The sequence below is a fragment of the Phacochoerus africanus genome, chromosome 2 (genome assembly GCF_016906955.1).
Source record: "Phacochoerus africanus isolate WHEZ1 chromosome 2, ROS_Pafr_v1, whole genome shotgun sequence".
In the NCBI taxonomy this organism is placed as follows: domain Eukaryota; kingdom Metazoa; phylum Chordata; class Mammalia; order Artiodactyla; family Suidae; genus Phacochoerus; species Phacochoerus africanus.
This window is the reverse complement of record NC_062545.1, coordinates 248,525,026-248,549,422: the sequence shown is the minus strand read 5'-3', so window position 1 is coordinate 248,549,422 and position 24,397 is coordinate 248,525,026. Positions and strand designations below refer to the sequence as shown.

Sequence of the window (24,397 nt, the reverse complement as noted above, 5' to 3'; positions counted from 1 at the left end):
TTTATAAAACAGACTCACAGACACAGAACAGACTTGTGGTTGTGGGGGGCAGGGAGAGAAATAGATTGGGAGTATGGGATTAGCAGATGCAAACTATTATATATAGGATAGATAAAAAGGTCCTATTGCAGAGCACAGAGAACCACATTCAATATCCTATAATAAACCTATATATAATGGAATAGAACATATACATATGAATAACAATCACTTTGTTGTAGAGCAGAAATTAATACTGTAAATCAACTATACTTCAATAAAATAATTTTTTAAAAATAGCCCCCCAAAAAAGAAAAATTTTCCCAACCTCAAAGTGTAAATTTCCAGACCCCATGGTATCCAGCATAATGAATGAAAATAGATCCAGAGGAGGAGTTCCCTTTGTGGCTCAGAGAAAACGAATTTGACTAGTATCCATGAGGACACAGGTTCAATCCCTGGCCTTCCTCAGTGGGTTCAGGATCTGGTGAGCCATGGTGTAGGTCACAGATGGGGCTCGGATCCCACGTTGCTGTGGCTGTGGTGTAGGTCAGCAGCTATAGCTCTGATTCAACTCCTAACCTGGGAACCTCCATATGCTGCTGGTGCGGCCCTTAAAAAAAAAAAAAAAAGATTCAAAGAAGGCATGTCACTGAAAAATGTCAGAACATGGGTCACAAGGAAGATTCTGAAAGGTTCCTGAGAAAATAAAACAAGTTTAACTAAAAAAAAAAATCAAGAATAAAGAGCTCCCTGGTGTTGCAGCAGGGTTAAGGATTCGGCATTGTCACTGCAGCAGCTTGGGTCACTGCTGTTCCCTGGCCCAGGAACTTTCACAGGACACAGGCAGACCAAAACAAAAAATATAATAATCATAATGGCATCAGGAACAACACATTTTAAATTCCGAGAGAAAATAACTTCTAATCTAGGATTCTAAATCCAGCCCAATATTAAATATGAAGAATAAAAATATGCAAGGTATCAAAAAAATTACTTCATGTATCCTTTCTTAGGAAACTACTGAAGGAGGTTTTTTCCAAATCAAGGGAATAAACCAAAAAAGAAAACACTAGGACAGGAACACTGATGAGAGCAATCAAAGGCTAAATAAAATAGAGAACTATGCCACATTCACATATTGGAAGACTCAGTATTATTTGATAATTCTTCCCTAATTGGTCTATAGTTTCAACACAAGCCCAATCAAAATCCCACCAGGATTTTTTGGGGTAGATATTGATAAGTTGATATTCAAATGTATAAGGAAAGGTATAAGAACTAGAACCATTTCAAACAAGAAAAATGAGGATTCACACTACCTGATATCAATATATACGATAAAGCTACCATAATTAAGACTCAAACTGAGCAGAGCCCTGTGGGGTTCCTGGGCACAAAAGCCTTTCTTCCTCCTCCTTTTTTTTTTTTTTTTTGTCTTATTAGGGCCCCACCCAAGGCATATGGAAGTTCCCAGTTGAGGGGTAAAATCAGAGCTGGAGCCACCAGCCATAGCCACACAGGCACAGCCACTCAGGCTCCAAGCCACGTGTGCGACCTACACCACAGCTTATGGCAACACCAGATCTTTAACCCACTGAGCGAAGCCATGGATTGAACCTGAGCCCTTGTGGATACTAGTCAGAAGGGCTAACTGCTGAAGCAACAATGAGAACTCTCTCCATTTCTTGTTTTTAGGAATAGGCCTTATTTGGCCTCCATGACCTTTTCTGAGTTCAAAAGGGAAGGTTCAAATAGTTGCTGATCAGGGAAGGGAGGGGATGCAGAGACCAGGGAGGAGCAGTCAAGAAACAGGAGTGCAGCCTTGGGGGTGGGTCCTGGTTCATCCTCAAGGAATATATATAACAATATCTTTGAGTTATTCCACAGAAATAAACCCCCCCCCAAAAATGAAAGATTTTATGAAGCATTATTCATTCCAGAAAGGAAGACCACCACAACCTACCCTGGGATTACTAAACACCAACTTTGAAGAATAAAAGCTTGCATCTACCTTAATCATTATCTGCGGCCCTATTTTCCACTCCCAAAATTGTCACACTACCTAAATTCTCCCTTAGCGCATTAGCCTGCTGTGGCCTCCTTTGCCTGGCAAAGCAATTTTTTTTCTCCTTCTCCCAGAACTCTGTCTCTGAGTTTCTACTTGGCACTGGTAGACAGAAGCCAGTTTCAGCAACAAGACCAGGTGGGAATTCTCTTGTGGCATATCAGGTTAAGAATCTGGCACTGTCACTGCAGCAGCTTGGGTCACTGCTGTGGCAAGAGTTCAATCCCTGGCCCCCAAACTTCCATATGCCATAGGTGCAGCAAAAAAACAAACAAAAAAACCATGTGGTATTAGTTTTAAAACAAAAAGATCAATGAAAGAGAATAGAAAATTCAGAAGTAAACCCACACATATATGGTTGATATTTGGAAAAGGTACAAAGGCAATTCAATTAAAGTATAAACTTTTCACCAAGCTGTACAAGGCACTCATATGCACACACACACACAAAAACAAAATTCCAACCAACCTCAAAACTTATAGAAAAATGAACTCAAACTGGATCCTAGACTTGTGTCAAGTATGAAAATAGAGTATTTTAGGGTAGTAGGTTACCTGTTTGGTTGGGGAAGTGATCTGAGAGTCTAGTTACTCCTGATTCAGACCATCAACCAGTTCTGCGGTTTTCAGCCTCTCCTCTCACCCACGCCCTCAGAGATCCCTGGTGATCTGGGTCTGTATTTATGCTTTGCCAAGAAGTTCAGGGAAGGAGCAGAGCTAAGCCCCTGTGTTCAACCTACCAAGTTGACTAGATTTGTTGGCCTCATTCCAAACACACAGTCGTTCTGAACTCTCACCAGACCTTCCAGTTTGAAGGCGGAACAGAGGTTTTCTTCCTCTAATTCTACTTCACCCTCTTTCCTTTCCTCCTTTCCCTCCTTTATTTTCCTTACACAGATTTGTAAAACAAAGGAAGCCACATAGCCATTTCTTTTTTAAAGTTTTTTAAATAAATTTTTTTTAAGTACACGGGATCCAGATAACCGGGAAACCAATACAAGAAAGATGAAGGGAATCCTTGGTATGATGTGAAGGGAGATCTCAAACTGACAGCTTTGCAGCAGGCCTGAAAAGCTGCTAGTCCAGACTGAAGCCATGGGAGAGATCCCATCAGGAAACTGAAACAATATCTAAAGGATCTGTGCTGACTCAAAGAAATTCACATAGGCGTTCCTGCTGTGCGGCAGTGGGTTAAGAATCCGATAAAGGTTAAGTCATGGCAGAGGAGCAGGTTTCACCCCCAGCCCGGTGCAGTGGGTTAAAGGATCTGGTTGCCAGAGCTGCAGTATAGGCCACAGTTGTGGCTCAGATTCAATCCCTGGCCCAGGAACTTCCATATGCAGCAGGCGTTGCCATAAAACTTTTAAAAATTAAAGAAAAAAAAATCAGCCAACCAAGCAAGAAGCTAGAGGTCAATTAGCCTTCAGTAAGTACACAGAAAACCAGGTAAGCAGCGAAACAAGGCAATGATTATCTCCAAGAGCAACAAAAGATTACATAGGAATGATGAAATATTACATGGCTCAGCACGAAGAGCACTTACACAGTCATAATGTAAAGCCTGAACATCGATTAAAACAAAACTATAGAAGTATGTACAGGGATGGGGGCAAAGAATCATTTGGAAGAGAATGCAATGGATATCTTTCATAGCGGAGGCCAAAAATGAAGAATCAGGTGGTAACAATATAAACATGTTTAGAGATACCAAGGAAAACAGCAAAAGATTTCGTTCAAAGATTTAAAAGTGATGGCCTCAGGGCAGCAAAAAATGGGTTGAGGCTTTTAAAAAATAACAAGTCTGCCACAAATGTTTGACTCTTTAAAAATATGTGCATGCAGTAGTTCCTATCGTGGCTACGGAAACGAATCCGACTAGGAACCATGAGGTTGCAGGTGTGATCCCTGGCTTTGCTCAATGGGTTAAGGATCTAGCGTTGCCATGAGCTGTGGTGTAGGTCGCAGTCGTGGCTTGGATCTGGTGTTTCTGTGGCTGTGGCATAGGCTGGCAGCTCCAATTAGAGCCCTAGCCCGGGAACTTCCATATGCCGTGGGATCAGCCCTCAAAAGACAATATATACACATATATATACACATATATACACATATATATACACGTATATATACATGTATATACACATATATATACACATATATACACGTATATACATGTATATACATGTGTACATACACATATATACATATATACATATATGCATATATAGCTTTGATAAAAATTAAATAAATGTATAAAATCAAAGCATAATAGGAAAAAAGGGGAGGGCTAGAGTAGTACAGCCTCTGGAATCATGACACTCGGAAATGGTTGTATCAACTAAGAGTTTTTAAGTTTAAAACACACACACACACACAAACCTGGCTCACATTCAAGGTTGATTTAGTTATTCTATCTCGCCAGGGGGTGCAGAATCAGGACCGACAGAGAAGTTAGATGGACACAGGTGAGCTGTGCAAAAAAAGAGGAAATTTCTAATCACCTAAAAGTGCTTACCTGTCCTAGGAAGCAGTGAGTTCTCTGCTGATGGGGGTATTTAAGCAGAGCCTGAACCAAACCACTTAGTGGATGTGGATAACTCGGTGGGTCCAACTACAGACCTCTAATTCCCCACCAGTTGTGGGATTCTGTAAAAGATCCCAGGTTATCATCTTTGAATTAGTACCTTCTAGAGTGGTACAGCACTGGGAGGTGAAGCAGCTTAGGCACTTCGGACACACACGCTTCTTCCTCCTACCCCAACTCTACCTCCTCTTGAGCTTTGAGTTTTTCATTTCCAAAATCTTAAATATATTTATATTTGATTACACATCACCTATAATATTTTGGAAGCAGATGAGATATAAATACTTGATGAGTAGAAGAGAAAATGCATGTCTGAGTGGGAGAATGTTGGAAAGGAAACAAGATAGTCTGACATGGTGGTAAGAAATGAACTGAAGAAGCCTCTCCGGGTCCTTTGGTTCAGTGGCCGTGAGACATTTAAACGTGTCAAGAGTGCTGTTAGCTAAGAGATTCAGGGACCATGACAAGAGCACCTGGACTTCCTGACAGGTGAAAGGGGAGAGATCTGTGGTTCAGGATTTAGTCACCAGATATAGGTGGGCAGTAAGGAGCCACCTGAGATTAGTGAACAACAGGAAAGGAACACTTCTGATCTTTCTTTCCTTCTTTCTTCATTTATTTGGTTGCACCCTCAGCATGTGGAAGTTCCTGGGCCAGGGACTGAACCCTCACCACAGCAGTGACCCAAGCCGCTGCAGTGACAACACCAGATCCTTAACCCACAAAGCTACCAGGGAACCCCCATGATTTATCCTACTTTAAATGAAGTTTCTAGAACCTCGCACCATCAAAGAACAAAAATCACAGGTCAGCTTAAATGTTGGTGATTTCAACTCAGAAATAAAAATATTAATCACATTTAGGTCCCATCTTTTGTACAGGCCTATCTCAAGGGTTTGACTCGGTCACAGGCTCCAGTAAAGGGAAGCTTTATTTTATTTTCTACTCAAGGGCAGTATTTTTTTCTTTCACTCTGTGTAATAAAATACTGTCACGACTATAGAGACAATAAGTTTATCCCAAAGTTTCCTGAACTCCATCCTTACCAGTAAGTAGACATGGATTATACTTCAAAAGTAATGTTTACGTTCCCCCTTTATACTTCTCTTAGTTTTAAAAATTAGTTTAGGGAGTTCCCGTTGTGGCGCAGTGGTTAACGAATCCGACTAGGAACCAGGAGGTTGCGGGTTCCGTCCCTGTCCTTGCTCAGTGGGTTAATGATCCGGCGTTGCCGTGAGCTGTGGTGTAGGTTGCAGACGCAGCTCGGATCCTGCGTTGCTGTGGCTCTGGCGTAGGCCGATGGCTACAGCTCCGATTCGACCCCTAGCCTGGGAACCTCCATATGCCGCGAGAGCGGCCCAAGAAATAGCAACAACAACAACAACAACAACAACAACAAAACTAGTTTAGAATATACCAAGAAACTTTTTTTTTTTTTTTAATTTTTATGGTCACACCCACAGCATATGTAAGTTCCTGGGCCAGGGACTGAACCCACACCTCCGCAGTGATCCAAGCAGCTGCAATCAGATTCTTAACCCACTGCACCACATCGGGAACTCCAGAATCTCCCAAGAAATTACTTTGCCCACTGGAAGCGCTGTGATCTCTGGCTCCTTAAGAAACAGAAACTCAGGTGCGCTGGCACACTCTATGGATGTCCCTCCTCCCCTCCGGCTCCCCACCTTTAACAGACTGCACAGTTCTACAGGGGAGGTCTTCTCCTTGGTTGAATCAGTACTTAGTAGCCTCTGCAGTACACAGGTCAGTAAATGCTGCACCAAACTAAAGCATGTGACTGGCCTGGCATTTTCTCTTTATTCTACCAACATTCTTGATTCTTTCACTTTTTTCTTTTCAGTGTCTTCCTCTCACTGCTGAGCCCCATTCACTGGTAGGGGGCATTTCTACAAGCTGCTCTCCACCTTTCTGGTCACACTTTGAACAAACTAGGATCTGTAGCTGTATCCACTCTGCTCCAAGGCTGTTACAAGGTAGATGGGCCAGAAAAGATTTCACTCACCCTGCCCTGTGGCCAGTTTAAAAAAAAAAAAAGCAGCAGCAGCAGCAGCAGCAGGAAGCAGGTGGCAGCAGGGAAGGTAAGCCTTAGTTCTTATAAACCGGCTGTTGCTGACTACCTAGCATACTTAGGTGCTGACGAGGCCCTAGCTTAGGATGTGCTTTTTTTTTTCCTGACTGGCTAATATTAATGTCTTCACAAAGATTTCATTATAATGTGGGAAAACAAGCTAACAAGGTCAAGTTCAAAATCACCAGAGTGAAAATATTTTGAATAGTGGCTTATTTTAATTTTTAGACTCATCCCCATTTCCTTCCATTGACAAGCTACTTTTTTTTTTTTTTTTTTTTTTTGCTGCCCTGCAGCATATGGAGTTGCCTGGCCAGGGATCAGATACCAGGCTCAATTGCCACCCAGGCTGCAACTTCGGCAACACCTGATCCTTAACCTACTGTGTGGGACTGGGGATCAAACCTCTATCCCAATGCTCCCAAGACACCACTGATCCACAGCACCACAGCAGGAACTCCAAGTTACATTTGTTTTAATAGTAATTTTGACAAGAATCATTAACATTGTAATTTAAAATTCTAGTCTCTGAATACCCCACTCTCCCACCACCTATATTCAATGAATATATGTTGAGGGTCTACTATCTGCTTTGCCCTTGTAATATCTTCATTGTCCTGGATTCCTTTTCCAACATAAGACAGTCATCATTCAATCGGCAGGTCCTATCTCCAGATATCCATTTGGAGCACTGAGTAATAACTGTAACTGCCCCTAGAGTCTTGCCTGCTGCAGACCCAGGAGAAAGGAGAAAACCCCCACATGCAGATGTCTGGTTCCCTCTCTTGCTGTTGGCCCAGCAGGCCTCACAGAGGGTCTCTTCTGAAGTGTCGAAGTTGAGGGATCCTTTTGTAAAGCACTTACCTTTCTTCCTGGAGATCTCAAACTACAAATCTAGGAAATTATTCACACAAAAGGCTTTTACCTTATACTTGAGTGATGTGAAATTTATTCACATTGGTTTGTCAAGATGGTAAAGAACACGTTGACATTTGTGATGTGCTCAAACTCAGTTTCAGATCTGCTAAGCACTTCCTACTAAGGGTAACCTGATCAACATTCTTGATCCACACTTACTTCTGTTTTCACTTTAGGACACGGAGAAGGAATCGTCCCTCTTTTTTTTTTTTTGGCCACACCTGAGGCATATGGAGGTTCCCAGGCTATAGGGATCTAATTGGAACTCATGGCAACGCCAGATCCCCAACCCACTCAGTGAGGCCAGGGATTGAACCCACAACCTCATGGTTCCCAGTGGGTTTTGTTTCCACTTAACCACGACAGGAACTCCAAGAAGGAATATTTCAAGCATTGCTTTTCAAAGTCTGTCCTACAGGAGAAAATGTCCTCAAGATGTAATGGGGGGAAAAAGTAAATTTTAAGGACAAATGAACTGAATGAAGGCCCGTTAAGCCAAGTTAAATTGTTTTCCAGGGTGTGGGATAATGAATCTTTAATATGCTGATATACACTGTAGCTCCACAACTGGAGGTAGAGGGTATGGAACGAGCAAGAACTTCCCAAACTTTTCTGACCTCAGAAGCCTTTCTTGGAAGATCATCCTGTAGCCCTGGCATTACCGGGATGCAAACTTGGGGAAACCCTGCTTAAGGTATTCTTAGATAAGTAACATTTGTATCCTTAAACCAGAGCGCATGTGAACACCACTTACAGGGCAGAGAGCCTGGTAAGCAGCAGGTCCTGTGGAAGTATTCCCTCCTCCCAGGAGGCTCGCTACTCTGCTTGTCTCTAACTCAGCAGGAACATGTGTTTCTGCTTGGTCTTGGTTTAGTTTCTCAAATTGAAGTAAACTATAAACTTTTTTTTGTTTGTTTGTCTTTCTGTCTTTTCTAGGGCCGCACCTGTGGTATGTGGAGGTTCCCAGATTAGGGTAGGAGTCTAATGGAAGCTGTAGCCACCGGCCTACACCAGAGCCACAGCAACGCCAGATCTGAGCCCCATCTGCGACCTACACCACAGCTCAGGGCAACGCCAGATCCTTAACCCACTGTGTGAGGCCAGGGATCAAACCCGCAACCTCAGGGTTCCTGGTCGGATTCGTTAACCCCTGAGCCATGACAGCAACTCCAGTAAACTATAAACTTTTTAAAAACAATTACCAAAACTAGAATTACATTCAATTTTAAAATAAAGTCTTATAAAAATATTATTTCTATACCTTCACAACTGAAATCACTTCAACCACCAATGCTTATTCCAAAACGGTCTTTTTAGGACTGCACCCACAGCATATGGAGGTTCCCAAGATAGGGGTCAAATAAGAACTGTAGCCGCTAGCCTACACCACAGACAAGAGCAACGTGGGATCCGAGACACGTCTGCAACCCACACCACAGCTCACAGCAATACTAGATCTTCAACCCACTGAGCGAGGCCAGGAATCGAACCTGCATCCTCATGGATGCTAGTCAGATTCATTTCCACTGAGCCATGACAGAACTCCCCAAAGTGTCCTCTTGATTTTAAAGTTAAGACTAGCTTAAAATAGATTTAAAATGCTAGACCTTAAAACTTGACGTTTTTAGAATTTATGAAAATACAAAATCACATGTAAAACTGATTTTAAAAAAACTGAATTTTTAAAGCACAGATTATTTAAAAAAAAAAATTCCAGCTTTTGCCCCAGTGGTAAAAATCTCTGCCTTTGTAAATCGATGGTAATGTGCGTGATTATCATTTGTGCTACAGAGTCTAAAACTTCACCGTGGCCATTTTCTTCACCCATTCCTTTCTTTCTTTCTTTTTTTTTTTTGTCTTTTGATGGCTACACCCGCGGCATATGGAGGTTCCCAGGCTAAGGGTCCAATTGATTGGAGCTGCAGCTGCTGGCCTACACCACAGCACATGGCAATGACGGATCCTTAACCCACTGAGCGAGACCAGGGATTAAACCCGCAAACCTCACAGCTCCTAGTCGGATTCGTTAACCACTGAGCCACGACGGAAACTCCCATTTTTTCTTTTTTGTCCCCATTCCTTTCTTACTGCTCTCCTGAGCCTTAATGGCACTCAGTATTAAATAATGTCATCTCTGAAATGTTAACCCTTTCAGAGGTCATGGATCGCCCAAGACTGACTACAGAAATATATATTCCTTATTTGAAACTGCATTCTTAGGAATCTAAGTTACGGGGAAAGGACACAATTGCAGTCACGTTTAGTAAACTGACTGCCATGATAGACTTGTTCAGACTTAAGTTCTTAGAAGAAAATGTAGACAGGCTCAGGAGGAAATGCACCACAGTCAAGGGTCCCCAGAGCCTCAAGTTTCTAACTACCACTTATATAGACTCTACTCCAGATTGTCATACCCTGACCTCTAGTTTGGGATGCCCTGATTTAAAACCAACACCTTCCCCACCACCACCATGACATACACACTTCAAAAGGAAGTGTAAATAATACACACTATCTCTGAATTTAAATGAAAAAAAGTATTATCTAAGCGACATTTAATATACTATTTAATTATAGTCCTCAGTACAGCAGAGGGATGGGAATGCAGTGCAGCAGGAAAGGCAAAGGCTTTGAACTACTCCAGGCTTTACACTTGGAGGACCTTGCACAAGCTGCCTAAACTTTCCCAGCCTTTGTTTCTTCATCTGCAAAATGGGGCTATCGCTGGTACCCATCTCAGAGTTGCGAGAACAAAATGAAATTTATTATATGAGAGCAAACAACTAGGGAATGAAGGCAGGGAAAAGCCAGTGGTCTGCTCTCATATCCCATGTCTTCCCCCGGGAGACAGCTTATCCTTTGAGCACCTCCATTACACAAAGGACAGAGCATCTTTCTGAAATACAATTCTGGATCTTCAATTGCCTATAGGAAATTGCTCCATGGAGGTAGTAATATCGGTATCACCTCAAACTCAGTTCACACAAAATTAAATTCATGTTCTTCTCCCCACATTCTAGTCTCTATCTCAACTCCCATGTCTACTCTAATACCCTTTCCCCATTATATAGCATCCTGAACCGGTTTTATCCCTCTGCTTCATCCCACATATCCAGATTAAGTCAGGAAAATCTGTCCTATTTCAATTTCATAATGTCCCTTCTATTTCTCATTTACTCTGTTAGTCTGAGTTACTACATGGCTTCCAGGGTGGCCTCTTTCCCTTTCTCCCACTTGAAGCACAGAAAGACTGAAAAACCCTTCATGGCTGCCCCTTAAATAGTCAAGTCTTCCCTACAGGTAACACTTCTAGCCAGGTCGCCTTTCCAAGGCAGCTAAGTTAAAGGCTGCCTTGCCTTTGTTCAAGCTGCTCCTTTAACTACAATGTCCTCTTTTGTCCCTGCTTTCTACAAAAATCTGTCTATCCTCCCACTTGCTAAACCCATCCTTCAAAGCCAAATTAAGAGTGATTTTCCGGAAGCCCACTAACTAGCCCATCCTTTCTTGACTTCTTCATCTCCTAAACTCCTAACGCTCCAATTCAGCATCTCATTATCACTGTTATTCATTTTACCCTTAACACTCATCTTCCAGACACAATTTAAAATTTTTTGAAGTCAGGGCCCCTTTTCCAGAACCCAAAAGCAGAATTTTTTAGGGGAGTAATAATGGGTAGAAGACCTGAGAGATTTAATTTACATTAATAATATGTCTGAGATATTTTCATAGGTTGTGCATGGGTTTGCTACAAGCCTGCGAGACAGGTTTTGTTATTATTGCCATTTTATAGCAATAAACCGAGGCACCAAACATTAAAGAATTTGGCCCAAATAACCCAGTTGATGACTTTAAACCCATAAAGTCTAGCTCTACAAGCCCATACTCCTGCCAGTATAAGATGTATATTAGTACTCAGATTCCACTAGCCCTTCACAGCAGCAGTAGGGAAAGGATTTCTTACAAGGATGGCAGAAAGCTACTTATCCATTAGGGAAGAATCATTTAGTTGGGGTTGGTAAAGTGAGAAACATATAATTAACTCAATTCAACTGAATTTTAAGAAAATTTTACACCAGAAATATGTTTAAAATTAAACTTTTTAGGAGTTCCCGTCGTGGCTCAATGGTTGACAAATCTGACCAGGAACCATGAGATTGCAGGTTCAGTCCCTGTCCTTGCTCAGTGGGTTGGGGATCCGGCGTTGCCGTGAGCTGTGGTGTAGGTTGCAGACGCAGCTCGGATCCCGCGTCACTGTGGCTCTGGCGTAGGCCGGCAGCTACAGCTCCAATTGGGCCCCTAGCCTGGGAACCTCCATATGCCACGGGAGCAGCCCAAGAAATGGCAAAAAGGCAAAAAAAAAATTTTTAACTTTTTATTACAAATAATGCCATTATTATGATGCATTATTATACTAAATAAAGGGTGTCAACTTTTTTTATGGCTTTCAATGTATGTCATCAACACTGTCCCAGGAGGGTCATTCCAATTTATTCAGCAAATCAATAAAGAATACTTGAGACAAAATCACAAGAGTAATTAAAATTATTCTATTAACTTTTACTAAAGTTACAGACAAAAAGGGTGTCTATGTGCCCTTAATTTGATCAGCAAAATTGAACATATTTACATTTTAGTTCATTACTTCTCCTTCTGTAAATTAGATATTTCTGGCAAAGATGCAGTTTTTATTTGTACTGTGAGAACTCTTTATTTATACTGTGAGAGCTCTTTATATCATAGATATTCTAAATAACGACGTGGATCTTTGGTTTTATTATTGTTATACCAAAAAACAAACATAAAAACCCCAAAATTAAATAGAAGGGAAACCAAAGACACTCTCTTTCTACTTTTCTGTTCTAGAATATTCACTACTATGATTCCTTAAGTGCATCAGGTAGGGGTAGAAAGAAAAGGAAGGAAAAAGAAAATTTTAGGGGGAAGGGACCAAAAAAGAAAACATGAATACCAGTCCTACAGAGATAAACACACAAAGAAGCAAGAAGAGGTAGCAAAGGAAATTGAGAGCTTGAACAAGTCATGCTAGACCCCAAGGTTCTCTCAGGGCCCAAGGGTTGTGGGAATACTGATTAGCTACTTAACCATCATCCCAACCTTAAACGTTCTTCTTTATCCAGAAGCTATCCTCACCTCAGAATGGGAAAGAGGCAGTGGGGGTGGAGAAAAGAGAAAAATAGCACTTGGGCAGTGACTAGAGCAGTATCTGTCACTGGGAAAACAGGAAGATAACTGTGTGACTTTCAACTATGAACTGTGAAAAGTTTTATAATGGAGCTATAAGTGAAACATTAGGAAACTTTATAAAAGTGTGATTTCATAGGCAGAGAAAATAGCAAAACTAGGTAGTAGGTACTACCAGCTGCCTACCTAGTCCCAGTGCTCCCCAACCCTCCTCCGCCTCAAGCCTTGCCAGCAAAGTCCTAAGTTTGTCCTGGTGTGGCTCCACCCTCCACTTGACTCAGAGGGAAATCCTGGTTAGTCAAGCCAATTACGGTGCCCTAGCCTCCCCCTCGCTTGACATTGTTTAGGGATGAGTAGGCAGCCCTCCCTAACTCCTATTAAAGAAAAACCACTGGATGGAGGCAGTCAGCTCAGCATAACAAGAGTCTCTGAGAGAGTCACATCCATCTTCAGATCAGGAGTCGACCTACGTGAGGAAAAGCTACCTTCCTTAAATAACAAAAAGAGACAACTCAGGTCCTTATTGACAATACCAAGCTACTGAACTAACCAGGCTGGAAGCCACCCTACCTCTCAACTTACATAAAAGTTTTCCTTAATGTTTTAACTATTTAGATTTAAGGTTTTTCATTTCTTAAAGCAGAATCATCTTTAAGTGGTTCCTAATGAAAAATCTTACAAGATCCTTATTATCATCATTACCATCATCAGAATGCTACTTAAAAGGAAAAAAAAAGAGCAAACTTTAATACTTTCCCTGCTACTTAAACATCTTAAAGTAACCATATATTTCAATTTTTCCACCTTTTTGCTGTTCTCATTTTACATTATACAAATGTATCCAGAAATTAAACACTTCTGTTCAAGTTTTCAGCATATCTAGCAACCTTAAAAATTAGGATAGGGAGTTCCCATCGTGCCTCAGTGGTAACGAACCTGACTAGTATCCATGAAGATGTGGGTTCGATCCCTGGCCTCACTCAGTGGGTTAAAGCATCCAGAGTTGCAGCAAGCTGCAGTGTAGGTCGCAGACACGGCTCAGATCCTGTATAGCTGTGGCTGTGGTGTAGGCTGGCAGCTGTAGCTCTGATTCAACGCCTAGCCTGGGAACTTCCATATGCCCCAGGTGCAGCCCTACAAAGCAATAAATAAATAAATAAATATTAGGATAAAAATAGCTCTTAATACTTTCCTTACTAAAGAGATGTCTAAATAGTTGTGGGATATTGTAGTGAGCAGCTAAAAAGAGTAATAATATTATTTTCACAAAAAAATAAATTCCAGCATTTTATCAACAAAATGTTTCTTAAATAAATCCTATTATACAGCTGATATGAAATCAGAAAGGAGTCCACCAAGGGGGAAAAAAATACGCCCAAACGTACACCTCTACAAGTACACTTGCTTCATATGTGAGATGTATACGTGCCACAGAGAAGCTGCTTAAGATGCTGCTAAAAATTCAGCTGAGAATCTTCCTCAAAATTATTTGTCCTTTTAAAAAGATTTTACACTGAATTTTAAAATATCAGAGTCACTAAGGTAAGAGTTCATCCACATCCATCCATGAAAGGAAAAAGAACAGCTTATTAATTCAAAAATTTCATGAACACCTACCATGTACCAGGTACCAGCTAAGCACAGAGAGTAAAAGCAATGAACAAAGCAGATGTGGTCCCTCTCCTCAGCAACTCAGTCTAGACCAGGGGTCAGCAAACATTTTCCCTAAAGAGCCACAGAATAAACATTTACACTTGTAGACCATAACGTCTGTCACAACTAACTACTCAACTCTGCCATTGTAGCATTAAGAGCAGCTACAGACGATGTGTAAACAAATGAGAGTGCATGTATCCAGAAAACTTTATTTTCAGGCAAAGAATTCAAATTTATATAATTTTTATGAAATACATTTCTCATGCAAAAATTTCTTCTAATTTGTTCAACCATTTAAATATACAAATACCGTCTTTGGCATTCTTAGCTCACAAAGTCATACAAAAACAGGTACAGCTGTAGTTTTGCCAACCCCTGGTCCAGGGGTATAATGATTTGTTTACTGCTTTAAATGTTCAAAGGGCGAATGAGAATTTAATGAGGACACATGGCTTGGGTTGAAGAATTAAGGAAGCCTTTTTCAAACAAGTGATTTGGAGGCTGAAACTTAAAGGAAGAGCCGGCCCAGGGAGAAAAGCAAAGAACATTCCAGACAAGTTAAAAGCATGTGCAAAAGCTCGAAAAGAAAGAGGAATACAGTCTCCTGAAGAATCTGTGAGCCTGAAACACAAAGAGTAAGGAGAAGTAAGGTATGAGTGGGCAAAGGCTGGGGACACAGAAAGGGACTACACCCACACAGTGTTCTTCTCCTCTTTGTCCTAAGAGCAAAGAGAAACCATTAAAGTGTTTCAAGGAGGCAGGAACAAAATTAGCTTTGGATTTTTTAGAGACCACTAAGACTGCAGTATGGAGAAAAATTAAAAGGAAGCATGAATGAATAAGGGGAGATCTGGAAGCACAGTTTTGGCTGGACATGACAGAAGCTTAGACTAGGGGCTGGGAGTGGAGTGTACAAAGCAAAAGAGGCAGGATCTGGTGACTAGGTACCTGAGAATGAAAGACAGGTTTCCTGCACGCCTCAAGTTTCCACTTTCCCCGGGAAAATACCACTATCATTCAGTGAACCAAAGATGCTGAAAAAGACGTGTGTGTATGTGTACACAAATTTTGAGTTTAATTTTTGACATGCTGAGTTTGAGTTGCCTGCAAGATATTCTAGTGGAAGTGCTAAGTAATCAGTGGATATAAGGCTCAGAAGCCAGGACAAAATTGGTTTCAGTTCAGTAATTCAGTTTGGAATTATCAGCATATGGATAGTTACTGAAACCATAGGAGATGGAATTAACTAAAGAAAGGGTATGTAACAGTGGTTTTCATCCTTGGCCAAACATGAAAACTGAAAAACACTGATACCCAGGCAGTACCCCTAAACCAATGAAATCACAATCTTTGGGAGGAGAACCCAGACATCAGTGTCTTTAAAGCTCTCTAAGTGTTTCCAATGTGGAGCCAAGGTTGCAAAGATAAGAAGATTTAGGACATTAAGAATTAGCAGTAACTATAGAAAGATCAAGAGATTGAGACTAAGTAGGTTTCTAGTCCTAGTTACCTCATAATGTATTTCTCTGACCTCAGACTACTTCATATCTCTAAATTCTAGTTTAGCTCAATGGAAAAGTGAGATCGTAGGCTTAGTTTATCTCTAATATCCCCTAGAGTCCCCAAAATCAGAGCCAAAGTTACAAAATTGAAATATTTCTTTCTTCTTGGATGGTTTGGGGGGGAAGGAGATAGAAAAATAGCTATTAGCCAATTATCAGTAGTATAATACAGAATATATTGCTATAAATAAATATCCTCCAAGCCGGTAACATTTCTAATGACAGGATTAACACAGCAAATACTATTTGGAAGTATCTGTTAAACCTGGGAACATTCTAATTGGACTAGTTTTGCTGAATTACGTTGTTCTACAGCTAGTAACTGCAGCAAGTTCAAAATGCCATGAATTTAACTTGGACACTCCTTAATTCAAAATGTTATTAAGTGGACTTTTTCTAAAGATAAAATGAGCTGCAGTTTAAGATTTGGGGAGCATGTATGTGAACACAGAAAGTAAAGCAGTCAAAAAACCTGAAGTAAAATTTGGATTAGTAGTATAGCTCTGAGATTTCAGCCAATTTTGTGAATGTCCAAGTCTCAACTTCCTCAGCTACAAAATGGAAGTCAAGTCAACTTCAGAATTATCAGAGAAATTAAAACATAAAATGGCTGTGAAAAAGAGCTATACATGGAGTTCCTCTGCAGCTCTGTGGGTTAAGGATCCATCATTGCAACTGCTTCCGCTCAAGTAGCTGCTGTGGCTAGTGCTCGATCCCTGACCTGGGAACTTCCAGGGATATGCCACAGGTGCAGCCAAAACAAGAGGAAAAAAAGAATAAAGAAAAATAACTACACAAAAGGTATCACCATTTTTACATTACTTTCCAGCCAATTTTAAATATTAACTTTGATTTACATTTTTGGAGGAACAGATCTTCTATGCTAACAGCACAGTATTCAGAAGAAGAAGAAACTAAATTGTCTTCAGGCTTTGACTTTTCTGTTCCAGTTAAAGCAGGTGTACTTTACTGGACATATTTTAATAGAACAACTAAGTCTCTGTTGGTTATTCCCATTACACTCTTCAAATTTCATTTTTACCCTCTGACTTCAAATTCCACAAAGCAGGAGACTACAGTACTATTAAAATTCTGTTAAGGAAGAGTTAACATACTCAAAAGTTAATCAGTATTTGTGAACCAACTGATTGTTTTTCACTACTCCCAAGACAAGATACAAGAGCTAGAAAAATACAGTTAAATATATAGCTCTCAATTTGAAGACATGGACAAGAACACAGACAAGAACAATCTCTCCTAATGTCAGAGAGATGAGGGGTTTGTTCAACCATAAAAATTCTCCTCCTTCCCTCTCACAATTTCTAAGGTTAGAACCAAAGGACACAGAACTACAGAACACTTGCGAAATCTCCAAAGTACTGCTGTGAGAAATAATGATCTAGCCATTAACGACAAAGACTTTAGGCAATTTGCTAAGTAATCTTTCAAAAGCCTCCTTCATTCAAACTGGTTTGTCAATGGCAAAGAACATTTCATAAATCTGAAGATTTACAAGTGAACTTTGAAGTTTAACATTATAAAAATAGAAATTATGTCAGGTTATAACAGAACAAACGAATTATGGAGAGTTGGGAATAAATTTTAAGAGTCTTAGGGAGGATTAGTGCTGTAAAAAGAAACTCAAGACTATCTCACTTTTATGTTCCCTTCAAAGAGATTTTTAGGCAAAGGCTACCATGTACTGGCTTGTTTTGAGCAATCACTAATAGTAGCAAGTAACTTGTAGTGGTCACTAATAAAAAAAAAACATAATTAAGAATTCTATAAGCATCCTATTAATATATGTAAGAGTTCTTAAGATTCTCAGATACACATATCTGACACAGCAAAAATAATTTCCCCAATAATTTCCTCCTTCAACAATGAAATACTAGTATAGAAGGTGACACTGTTCTTTTATCTAAGTCCAAAAACAGGATAATTATTTTGATGGCAAATTATGATATCCAGACACTGCCAAGAAACTGAAAATAATACCAGGACTACAAGAGATGAAACAGTTTGGAAGACAATAAACTCTTTTATGAGAGTCTACAATATAGCAAGAGACTATGAGGGAAAATAAATTGTATTTCAAAAGTGAATCCCTACTACAAAAAGGAAACACACTATATTTACATTGATAAAACATACCAGGGCTTTAAAGTTGCTGACGATACCACTGAGAAAGGCTAAGCTAAACTGCAGATTACCTCAAAGCACATTGTTTTGATGTGCTGTGCAGGTTATCATTACAGTTTGTAGAAAAGCTCTTTTAAGATGTTATAGCCACTGCTCCAACTAAAATATAAGCACTGAGCAGAGCACCAGAAGAAAAAAACCTGCTCAATTTTGCAAACTGATGGTACCCCTGACAGAATTAGAAGCAATGTGGGAAAGGCAGATGATTTTTAAATTAAACAGTTCAAATTTTTAAACTAAACAGTTCTTAGAAGAGGATGGGCTTGGTGGAGTTGGTCAACCAGCTCTTGGAAGAGAAACAGCACATGGTTCAGGGCTGGATTCACAGTCAATGGTACTTGCCAACTAGATGTTGGAATCTGTGTTATCTATATATTCTGTGACTACTGAGCAACTATTATGTACAAGGTATAGTGAGGCACTGCAATGGATACAAAGATGTAGAAAACCAAAACAGTTCCCATATTCAAAAAGCTTACAATCCAAGAGAAGGGATGAAAGAAACATTCAGGTTAAAAATACAATGGAGGCCTCTAAGAGAAGTTCAAAGTGATGTGGAGGTTCGCAAATAGAGAAAATGTACAGCTGCATCCTTATTTTGTTTCAACACAACACATACAGATACTATATTATCCTAACTGGTAATGCTCCTGAAAGGAACATTAAAATGCAGCAGATTGGTAACATCTCACAAACGAAAAATGATGCCAAAATTTTAAATAAGAAAAAGAAAAAAATGATGACCAGCTCTTTGGCACAAAACCTGCTCCTCAATGCTCCACTGAACACTACAAGTCCCTAAAGCTGAACTTAAAGGCATGTGACAGCTGTTGATTGGTTATAGGAATTCACAGGGAAAAAAAAAAAAAAAAAGCACCCCTGGGGGTGCATGACATGCATCTTGTCGGAAGAACATGGCATGAAGGAAACAGTTGCTGCAACAGGAAGAAAAAGCAAGGAAAATATGTGTGAAAGCATTCTGAAAAGTAAGATATGGAGCTACTCAAATGCAAGACATGTTATTAAAGCAGAGTTTTAACAGGTCCAACATCCACCCCTCTCAAATTTAATTGTTCCAAGAGGGAACAAGCCATCCATAAACTATCCAATATTTTCCTGTCTTAAAAGCATTTCACCACCAAAAAAGGATGCAAAGTAACCCAGTTCTTAAAAGAAAGGCAACAGGAAAGCCACCTTTTTGTTGAAAATAATATTTAAGAAAATACACTTAACGTGATTCCTCCTACTCCCTCCAAACGCCTAACCAATTGAAAGGTATTGTGTGATTTCACACCTTTATCTGTTAACATGAAAACCGTGGTCTATCGACCCTTGGTAACACTAGTACATATAGTTTTTCTTTGTTATTCTAACTGAACAGGAAGGTTTAACTAAAGCAATCCGTCTGACTGTGATCCTAGTAGGGAAAGAAAAAAAAAAGCACACGAGTAAGCAAACACCCAAAAAAGAAATGGACAAATAGGATGGATACTCAATAAAGCATAAATGTCCTCTGCAATTCTAGTCATTCTCTCTCTAACAGATCTCAGATTTTCGGAACAAGTATGCAGGTTATTTAAAACTGAGTTATATATAGTCATTTAGCAGCAGCAAAACACTTCTGGCATTATCACAGATGCCAGATCTCTGAAGGAATTATTTTTCCAAACTAGCATTTTTCTTCACCAAGAACCGACCCTCCTTTATTTCTAAAAACAAGAGCCCTTGTCTTCCCCCAAAACAAACAAATCAAAAACCACAGTTAAATTCTACGCTAATGAAACTGTGAGATTACATCCCAGGCGTTGTCAGAGCCTATTTTTCATACACCACCACCAGACAGTTTGATGCAGTATTCCTGATTGCTTTTTATCGTATTTGTAAATACACTCACTAATCCACTAAATTAGGTAATTTACAAACAGGTCCTCTCAGTTATTAGTGGCCATCAGTCAAGTCCTATTACATTTGATCCTTATACAGTTGTCTAAACATTTCTGTCCAGGTTAAGGGCTCGGATTGGCGAGAGGGAGGTTAGCGAAATTTGGATGGGGGCAGGGTGGAAGCTGAGAGAAATCTCTGCATCTCAGCCCTCAGCGACAACATTCAGCCAGTGCCCACAGAAAAACTAAATTCGGCACCTCTTTCTCCTGTTACACTGGCAACAAAGAGGGAGTTTCCGTAACGCTCCCGTCACCCACCAGGTGCCCAATCTCCTTCCCTACCCAGTCCCAGCGCTCCCGCAGGGGCCTCGGTTTACGAAGAGGCCGCGGTGCCCGGGGTCAAGGCACAAAGGGGGGATGGGGTAGGAGGCAAGCGACTAGAATTGGGGAAGCGGATCGAAGAAGGGCTCTGGGACTCGCTTAAACACTTGAACCCGGACGGGGGGCGCTGGCAAGAGAAAGGGGACACAATATCGAATAGAACAGAAACTGTAATAAGGTGGGAAAGGGGTAAACAGCCCATACTGGGGGTACTCCTTCAGGAAGCACAGAAAATAGTCAGTGGATGGGGCGAGGGAAGTCTCCAAGGAGGTGGGAAGAGAGGAGCCAGGCCCACAAGACGAGGGAAGGGGTGCCACCTGGGGCAGAGAGCAGGCGCCCTTGTTGCCAGTACCTGCAGGCTGGCGGGACGGGGCCGCTCAGGTGTGACTGGGAGGAGGCTGCCAAGTCGGAAAGGGGCCGGGCAGAGCTAGAGGCGCCCTGGGGGCCGCGCAGAGGCGCCTGCGAGTCGGCAGCCTCGGGAGCCAGCGCGGGGGCATCTGCGGGACAGAGGGAGGCAGGAGAGGGAGGCGGAGGTGGGGGTCTCTGGAGTGCACCGTGGGCCGAAGGGAGGCTTGCGGGTAGTGGGAGGCAGCGGGCGCCCGCGGCGCAACGCGGTGCGGGAGAGGCAACCGGGCGGGCGGCCGGGAGGCGGGAGCCCCTCACCTGCGCGGCTGAGGAGGCGGAGCTGCAGCAGCCCATGGCGGGGCCGGAGGAGCCCGGAGGCGGCGCCGGGCGCGCAGCTACGCCCCGGAGCCCCTCGGCATGCGAGCCGGCGGGCGCCCGGGGAGGGCGCGGCCTGGCCCCGCACTGCTCGGCGGTGGCGGCGGCTGCTCGGGCGGCGGCAGGTACTCAGGAGGCGGCGCGACTCGGGGCAGGCGCCGGCCACATCCCCCGGCGGCGGCGGTGGTGGTGGCTGCGTGGCTCCTGCTCCGCTCCTGCTGCTGCAGCTGCTCCCCAGCGGAAAGGGGCGGGCGGCGGCGGCGACGGCACCTCCCCCTGTCCCCCGCCTCCCGCCTCCCGCCTCCCGCCTCCCGCGCCCAGTCCCTCTCCCGCTCCCTCTCCCGGGCAGCCGCCTCCTCAGCGCCGCTCGCGTCTCCCATCAGACTCCCCGCCCCCAGTGCAGCGCCGCGCGGGCGGCCGGGCGGCTGCGGCCAAAACGAGGCCGGGCCCTTCAGCGCGCGTCGGAGCCTGCGCGGTGCCGAGCCCATTTAACTGTGGCACCGAGGCAGAGCGCTACCTCAGGGCAAGAGGGCGCCTGAGGCTGGGGCGCCCGAGAGTTGAGCAGGCTCGCTGCTGAAATGGGGCCGGGTTGCTTCCGGAGGCGTGGGCGAGGTGCGCAACCCGAGGGGTGGCTGATGTTAATCCAGAGGAAAAGGTACACAATAAATCCCTGGAGAAGGAGTAGATGATAGAAGACGAGGATCATCTGTTGCTACTCGCCCCATTTTGCTGATGTGGAAACTGAGCCTTGAAGGGCACCAAGAGCCTAAGGCAACTCACTCAAGGTCGAACTTATTATAAAGAGCTGAAAATAGGGAAAGGGCAGAAAGTTCTCCAGGTCTTTCAATTCAGAGACATATCGGATCTGGACGATAGATACTTTTTGTGCAGAATAGACCACAAATACAATAAACGAGTATTAATTAATTGTATTGACATATATATGCTGAGGGTATACTAAATTACAGTAGTTTATAGGCACTAAGAACAAAAAGGTGAACAAAAGAGCCAACGCTTCTGCTGTCCCCATTGCTACATACATACGCAATGCATTATCGACAGAGTAGGCGTGGTCACCACCTTCAAGAAATTTACAACCCTAAGTCGCTGAGAAATGGTATGAGATGAAAACAGCTAAAATGTAGCAAGAATAAAACCAAAAATCATGCTTAATATTAAGAGAACCACTTACAAGGCACTATTACAAGCCCTTTACATGTTTCCTTTAGTCCTGTCAAAGAATGTCTTAAAGACAATCAGAAAAGACAAAAAAAAGTTTGCAAATGAAAGGCATGAAGTTTTAAAGACTACTCAGGGAGTTCCCTTTGTGGCATAGCAGAAACAAATACGACTAGTATCAATGAGGTTGCAAGTTCGATGCCTGGCCTCAATCAGCGGGTTAAGGAGCGTCGCTGTGCTCGGATCCTACTTGCTGTGGCTCTGAAATAGACTGGCAGCTAAAACTCCTATTCACAGTCTAGCCTGGGAACTTCCATATGCCTCTCCAGCTGCCCTAAAAAAAAGAAAAGAACAAAAAAGACTACTCAAAGTCTGAGGTGGGGGGAAATAGCACAGAAGTAAATTGACTTTATGTGCCTTGAAAGGGAAAGCAAAGTCACAATGGGAACCTGGGGACAGCCAAAGAAAAAGCCAAAGAATTTCCAGTTGTGTGTTTCAATTTCTTGGGTCTGTGACCAGAATATGTCACTTCTCTTAGCCTCTTTCTCCGCTTCTGTGAAAAACAGATAATAAGGTTAACCAGGAAGAGTGGGTGTCAAGATTAAACAATATATGAAGTTCTCTGGTGGCTTAGTGGGTTAAGGAACCCACATTGTCACTGCTATGACTTGGGTCGCTGCTGTGGCGTTGGTTGGATGCCTGGCCCAAGAACTTCTGCACATGGAGGGCACAGCCAAAAATAAATACATAAAATAAAATAAAGATTAAATAATAAATGAAAGTAACTAGTAGGATAGTAAGGATTCATTAAGTACTGCTTGAGATCATTAATTCTTCCCCTGTATTCTCCCTGTGTTCCTTTACAATTTGATCAGAGGGTTCACCATACCACTGGGCTGGTGAATCCTAAGTATGTTACCAATAACCATTAGGCCATTAATGGCTCTGGTCCCAACTCTGATTGTAAACTCCACCATTAGATTGTAAACTCCCTGAGAACAAGGAAAAGCATTTTCTCCTTTGTATCTGTTTCAGCTCTTTCAAATGTTTGTTGAATTATTCAATACACCAGAAATAAAAAAACCTTCCCTTGAGATTTTTCTCTCAGAGCCTCAAAGTACATCTTGTTTTTAACTGAGGGAGGAGGCTGAAAGTAAAATTACAGTCTTAAACAAGAAGCCATCTGTCTTCCCTCTTTATAATCAAGGAAAGGGGAGTTGTTTCTCTTAGCAGAGTCAATATGGGAGCATTTCTCTCAGATTATAAAAATCTTCTTGGCTAGTGTAGTTATTCTATGTAGTAGCTAGTACTTATTTTGTAATTAGAACTGCAGAAGCAGATAACAGACTGTGGCGGTGCTTCAGGGGAAAAAAAAAAAGGCATTTCATTTTTTTGGAGGTCTCTTTCCTAGACGCGGATGCTGAATGAATGTAACTGAAAGGGCACACATTCTGTTGCATTTGACTGATCTGAACTCATTTTCTCTTTAAGGGTTAAAGGAACTAAGAGTTCTAAGGTTCTGCTAGGCGCTTTGTAAATATACTAATTATGTATGTATGCACCATGTCTGCATATGAATGTGATGTTTTTAAGTTATACCTAAGTCTTTAGCATGAGAGAAACTAACAGCTCCTGAATTGATATTCTGTACCTGAATTGATATTCTGTACCTTCTAAGAATGAGTCCCTTTCCCATCCTTCCCATACCCAAAGAAGCTTCATAAAAGGAATGATTTAGAGGGGGCAAAAAAGCTGTTCCTTTTCACTTTTTCTCATAAACAAGCACACACAGCATTCAATGAAATTAAACTACAGCAAATTCAGAAATGACGAAAGGGATTTTTTTTTTTCTTTAGCTAGTGATCAGGGTACTGATCTTACCACCATGAGGTGTCATCAAGGCAAAGCCACTTGGGAAGGGCTTAGGTTAGTTTCTGTCTTTCTTTTGAGAAAAACTGTTTAAAAAAAAAAAAAAAC

General features: G+C 41.9%; 1 protein-coding gene across 3 annotated transcripts in view; it reads right to left on the bottom strand.

Annotated features, from left to right (window-relative positions):
* The window catches only part of SLC44A1 (solute carrier family 44 member 1), a 210,861-nt gene extending 189,390 nt beyond the window's left edge, over positions 1-21,471 (bottom strand). For 2 of the 3 annotated variants that reach the window (XM_047768089.1, XM_047768088.1), the window contains exon 1: positions 21,185-21,469. In XM_047768089.1, the coding sequence (XP_047624045.1) occupies positions 21,185-21,220 (36 nt within the window). In that variant the 5' untranslated portion in view covers positions 21,221-21,469. Of the gene's footprint in view, positions 1-21,184 lie in introns of all 3 variants that reach the window. The other variant, XM_047768087.1, reaches the window with a different exon arrangement.
* Between the last annotated feature and the right edge of the window lie 2,926 nt (positions 21,472-24,397).